This window comes from Callospermophilus lateralis, chromosome 14 (assembly GCF_048772815.1).
Source record: "Callospermophilus lateralis isolate mCalLat2 chromosome 14, mCalLat2.hap1, whole genome shotgun sequence".
Classification (NCBI taxonomy): Eukaryota; Metazoa; Chordata; class Mammalia; order Rodentia; family Sciuridae; genus Callospermophilus; species Callospermophilus lateralis.
In genome coordinates, this window is record NC_135318.1 from 96,933,557 (window position 1) to 96,939,556 (window position 6,000).

At 45.2% G+C, this 6,000-nt stretch overlaps 1 protein-coding gene across 8 annotated transcripts in view; it reads left to right on the forward strand.

Moving 5' to 3' along the window:
- Positions 1-5,512, forward strand: part of Inpp4a (inositol polyphosphate-4-phosphatase type I A) — a 135,807-nt gene extending 130,295 nt beyond the window's left edge. For all 8 annotated transcript variants that reach the window (XM_076833208.2, XM_076833206.2, XM_076833210.2 and 5 more), the window contains one exon: positions 2,985-5,512. In XM_076833208.2, coding sequence (XP_076689323.1) covers positions 2,985-3,117 — 133 coding nt within the window. In that variant the 3' untranslated portion in view covers positions 3,118-5,512. The remainder of the gene's footprint in view (positions 1-2,984) is intronic.
- The last annotated feature ends 488 nt before the right edge of the window (positions 5,513-6,000 follow it).

The following is a 6,000-nucleotide window of genomic DNA, read 5'->3' on the forward strand; positions in this document are numbered from 1 at the left end:
GCTCTCTAAGGCCATTTTATTTGCTTCATTTGAAAGTGGGAAAATGGACCCCACAGCCTCCTGTTCCCATCTGGGCGATGCATCCTGATGCCCGTGGTGGCAGCCCATGCACACGCCTACCTCCAGGGTGGAGCTAGTGGCTGGGCGGAGAGGAGGGAGGCCCTCTGACTACACACAGCGCCCTCCCTCCCGCAGAGCCCAGGTGCTCTATGGCACCTTGCGGGGGCTCCTCTCAGAACCCCACTTCACAGCAAAGGGGAGCTGTGGCGGCCAGAGGAACCCTCTGAGGGGGCCTCCAGGACAGCAAGGCCTGATCCTCGCCAGCCATGGTGCCAGCAACACCTTCCTATCCAGCACAGGCATGGCTGTTGGGTTAAGAGAGAGAGAGAATGGAAGGAGGGGAGGATGGAGTGTTCCGTCTCCTCCAGTCGCTTCTAGGAGCCTCCAGTCATGGAAGACTGATCTTAGGAAGCACCATGATACCAGTCTAGGCAGGAGGGGAAGCTAGCTTCTTTTCTTTCAGGACGCTCTCCTTTTATGCTGAATTTTAAATGTCACTAAGGCTTTTTGCTCATGAAATCAGGCCAAATACATTTCAAAATCTTGTCTGCTTTAGTGAGAATCAGGCCGGATGGAGCAGGGATGGGATTTGGTTCAGGACAGAGGAGGCACTGCCATGGGTGATGCTTCAGAAGCAATCCAGGCATTGAGGCATCTTAGGCGCCAGCCACCCAGACCTCGGCATTAGGTCATCCCTCTGGAATCAGAGAACCACACTCAGAAGCAGTTCCCACTGGGTGGTGCCAGTTCTTTCAACTACTGTGACTGTCACTGTTTATTCTGGGGGCTCGTTCAAGCCAAGATCTTAAAAGATGGGCATACTGTCCTTCCACAAGGCAACTCCCCATGTCTGATGTGGAATCGCTGAGGCTCTGAAGTCTCCAGATGAGGTCTGAGGTACTGATCCCTACTGGAAAGGGAGGTCAGTGGTTCCCTTAAAATTAATTGTCATGTAGGGTTTCCATCCAAATCCTTGAAAATTAATAACTTGCTGGTAGGATTTTAAAAATCACGTAGCTTCAGAATAATTAATACCTCTTGTTAAAATCCATCCCATTTCATCTCAGCATATGCAGCCCTGGTCCCCAGCTTTAGTGCCAGCTCATGGAACTAGCAGATCACATGGTGACCATTGACAGTATGTTACTGTCAACCAGATCAGCCACAGCAGCCAATTGTATAAATGCAAATACTTGGGAGAAAAAAATTTGATTTATAACTAAATTGAAATGACAGTATAATCTTGATTATAATTTCATGTATAATCTGTTCAGCCAGCTAAATCAGGGGTTAGCTCCTTTCACATGTAAATACAGGAGAACATAAAAGTTCCCAAATTATTCTTCCTGCTCCTCAAGGGAGTTTGGCATTTACTAGTGACAGGCAGTTTTTGAGATGTTTGTATGTTTCTATGTAAATGGAGAAGCCATATCTGAAATAGTCCATTAATGTAAGAGCTTCCAAAGGTTAACGGATATTAACTGTGTAGGAGCCTACAGCTTCTGCTTTAAATAGAATTATATTTTTCTGTGATTTCTGAATATTATACAAACATGATCATTATTTACTCTGGGGACCCTGCTCATGTGGCCCAAGTGTTCAGCTTAGATGACACATGTCCAGCTGAGGGCTTGAGGCTTTGGGACAAGGAAGCACACCTGAGTCACTATGTTAGTTAAAAGAATCAGGTGGATACTTTTTAAAAAAATACTCAAGCTTATCTTTTGAATAAAAATTACTATCTTACCAAAAACTCTTTTACATGTTCTTGATAATGAGACTGTCCTTTTCACTTACAAGGCTTGAGCAATTGCCACTGATATTTTTTTAAATGCATGACATAATGGTCTTCACACAATTTGAAGTATTTTTTTTAAATCACTGTTTCTTTGTAACTGCAAATTTTACATCTCATAAGGGGGATTTTATACTAAACTTGATAACTAGATGATTTCATTGCCAATGTTAGAACAAGGTAACAGTACCAAGTCACACTGTGCTGTGGGAAGCCGTTTACATTCAGAATTGCTTCTGCCTATTAATTTTATGTCTGTACCAGGACCTTTCCCAGAGAATTCCCCTGAGTTCTCCCACTGAGAATGTGAGCCTGCCTTGCCCATGCATCCTCCCAGCACCATCTGTTTTGCCAGCAGGTTGCCATGACAACCTGCCATCGAGAGCAGCCCGAAGATGATGCTGGTATTGAGTTCTCTAGGGAAGGGCACTGTGGCTCCCCCTGGCACCTGAGGTGCCCACCGTGAGGGCAGTCTACCCAGAGAAGGCGGCTGGTATCACTAGGTGACCTCATTTGGGTCACTCTGCCACAGCCCTAGCCCCAATAGCCGTGCAGTGCAAGGCCCGTGGGGTCCCTTTACTCTAGAACAGCTGGCCCCTAGGTGGAGGTGGGTGTCAGGACAGCCTTCTTAGCCAAATGGCTTTGCTACATACTGGATTGATTCTGCAGGGAAAATCAGCACATTGCATTTGATATGATTACAACTGTTGTTAACATGCAGAAGTGCAGCTCGTTAAAGACTTTGGTAAGAGGAGGAGGAGTTCTTGTCCCATTTAATTTGCTATGTGATACAGCCTTTGAACCATGAATTATGATAGAACCCAGATAACTAGGCTTGAGATACAGGATGAGATAGTAACTTAAAAATAATTGCTTCCATTTGGGTACAGCACTGCATTAGAAATGCAAAACTCCCAGCCCCTTTCAGCATGTATCCATCTCTGTGCTTCTTAGTTGCCTCGTTCAGAAACCCGCCATCTTCTGTGTGTATTTGTCATAGACGAGTCCGGCACCCATTTAAATTAACTTTTTTTTAATGCTATGAAAATGATTCATTTCATCTTAGTTTAAGTCTTTTCTTTTTTCCTTTTTTACTGCTGTCATTTCTTGTGCTTGTTTTTTTCCCCAGTGAGGGTTGTCGGAGAGAAAATACAATGAAGAATGTTGGAAGTCGCAAATATGCATTTAATTCCCTGCAGCTGAAGGCTTTCCCCAGGCATTACAGGCCTCCCGAAGGGACTTACGGCAAAGTTGAGACGTGAGCACGGTGTCCTCTCAATAGCTGTTACAGGATAAATGTGGGTACCCTCTAGTGTTACACACGAATTCTTCAAGAAGACCTGAAGGATTGGTTTTTATTTTTGTGTTTTTAAAATATTTCACTAAAGAGTCTATGGAGCATGTTTTTTCCGTTGGAATCCATAGGAGGTAATGTGTGGCTCAGTAGTGGGGATAGTGACCAGCACCCAGTTAATTAGCCTCCAGCTGTCACCACCTGGCAGGCATCCACAGCTACCTGTAAGCCTCCAGCTAGGTTTGTCTGGAATGCCAGAAGACTTTTTCAGATGCCCACATAGGCACTGCTCGCCTAACTTATTTTTCTACTGAGTAACTTAGAAGTAAGCATTGAATTATAATCTACTTTTAAAAAATCTGAATGTAAAACAGTAAAACAATCAGACCCCAGGCAGAAAAATAAATGTTAACTCATATTTTGGGGAAAAGACGCTAGTTGTTCTCATTCATTGAGGACGGCGGCTCCAGTGAGTCACCTGTGCCACCACCACCTGGAAAACCCAGAGGCGAAAGACCAGTCAGCCCACCTGAGGTGAAACTCCATGAGGGCACCCCTGCCAGGGAGCCCACACCTCGGGCCACTCTTCTGTCCGTCCCACACAAGCTCCAGAACAGGTGTCGCTTGAGACATGAAGCTAGCAGTGAGGTCCCTGTCACCGTCCCTGTTGCAGGCTCTGCTCCTAGGGCCCACAGCACACATCTCCCTTTATTACCCAACTGAGGACCTTAAACGTGGTGTGTCTGAGGAACAACACTCCAGTGGGGAATTGGGGACTGTAGAGTAGTGGATACCTGAACATTCTCAGATTTTGCGGGATATCCTGTAGGTCTTCTGCGAGACAATACAATCATGTCTGAATATCTGACAAAGTGTCTTACTTTTAGGTTTGCAATAATTGTTACTTTCCTCTTCTCATTCTGTTATGTAAGATGACTATTGAGAAACAGTTGAAAGTATCTCCTCAAATGAGATTTTGAAAGGGATTTATGGGCCAGGAAACATAGGAATTTCATAGAAATTATGTCTTGTCATCTTATAAAAGGTGACGATGAGTCTTTCTGCACTTAGCAGAGTTGTTTTTCTTTAGGAGTTTATGTGTTTTATCGATTCTGTTGTTTCTCACAATTATGTTTACATGTTATTTAAGAGGCTGTAAAAGAAATATATATGGCACATATTAATGATTCTAATGATTTGTAAACACCTTGGGAATATCTTAAGTCTAGAAGTCTAGATATATTCTTGTCTCCTTGAGAAATGTCCAGTAGAGTCACTGGGCCTGGGGCACTGAGGCACAGGCAGGACCAGTCCTTGGCAGGGATACAGAGGAGTGGGCATAAGGTAGGGTGGAACTGGGTGACCCTCTGGGCCTTTCCTACTTGGAAGTCAGGTGCTAACAGACTCGCTGTCTCCTGGTGCCAGCGGGGAGGGAGAAGTGAGCTGGTGTGTGGAGGACACTAATGAGGGGTGCTTGTGGCTGACTGCCCCTCCCTCGATGCTAGTTCACGGTGGAGGGAGAGTGGCAGAGAAACTCTTTTGTCTACCAACCCCCTACACAGGTGGCTGTTCAGCTAGCATCAGATCTCCTCTTTAAGTGTCACTCCCTATTCAAAGGCACCCTCTCCACCATTTCATTTAATTTGTAAGTTTTTAGTTCCATTCTTTCTCATTTCAACCTTTTGAAAAACTTTGTTTTTCTTTTAATTAAATGTTACCCATATTGTTTTCTGCCCTTCTTTTTGTCCAGAGAGCATTAACTATCTGCATTTATAAAGGGACTATGGCAAATGTTGACTCATCTGCCAGCAGTTTTGCATGTGGCACCTTTATGTGAATTTTCTTCCCAAGTTCTGCTTTATGTTATCGGTCGTCATAACTCTAAGGAGATTCAGGCATCAGGATCCTCTCTGGAGGCACTGTGCCCGGCTCCCAGGGGCATCGCTGCACAGCCAGGGTGCCAGCAGCTGGAGGAGGAGGAACCCAGTGTTGCTGTGCGGGGCAGGCGCCATTACAGGTCACCACGCAGCAGCATTCCACCCACTGCACCTCCCCGAGCCACTTGAAAGAGAAATGTCCAGATGTGGGACAATTGGAAATGTCACAGGGTTTCTGTCAGAGCTCCTGCAGCACAGTTGCCTTTAGTTTCCTTTGAAGATGTAAAAACATTGTATAATACAGTTTTGTCCCCACACAGTTGTATTTGCCAAGCTTAGTGCATTAAAATACTTTTATTTATTTGTTTTGGGCAGTATTAATATATAAACATACAGTTACTGTTTTATATATTCTTAGCTCATTCGAAGCCATGTATGCTGTAAATGTGCTAGTCCTTAGAATGACAATAAACCACTGACAAGAACACAGAACTTGGTCTTGCCTGACTCATTCTCCTGTGTTGAAAAGACTCGTACAGGACGCTTGTTGCTGGCCACTGCATTGAGTACCACACAAGACTCACTCTTTAGTCTCATTTTCACTTAATTTGAAGCAGAGGGGCAGCAGGGTGTGGGGTTAAGAGCCTGGAAGTCAGCAGCAGACAGCCCGAGGTTCTGCTCCTCACTGGCTGGTGACTTGGAACAGGTTTCTTGACATCTCTTGTGTGTGTTACGGTCACCTTCCCACTGGCAGACATGGCTCATTGCCATGTGACTTGCTGGAATGCAGGTGGCTCGTGGTTGCTCCCTCACCAGGATGGCCGCGTGCAGCTCCACAGCTGCTTCTAGGAACACAGCCCAGGGGTCTCTCGGGTAAGCTCCCACTAACAGAAGCGTCTGCGCAAGGAGAATTTAAACTCCCAAAAAGAGAAGCCGCTGCCTTTCCTCTTTATTCTCATTCAAGCTGGAAACAA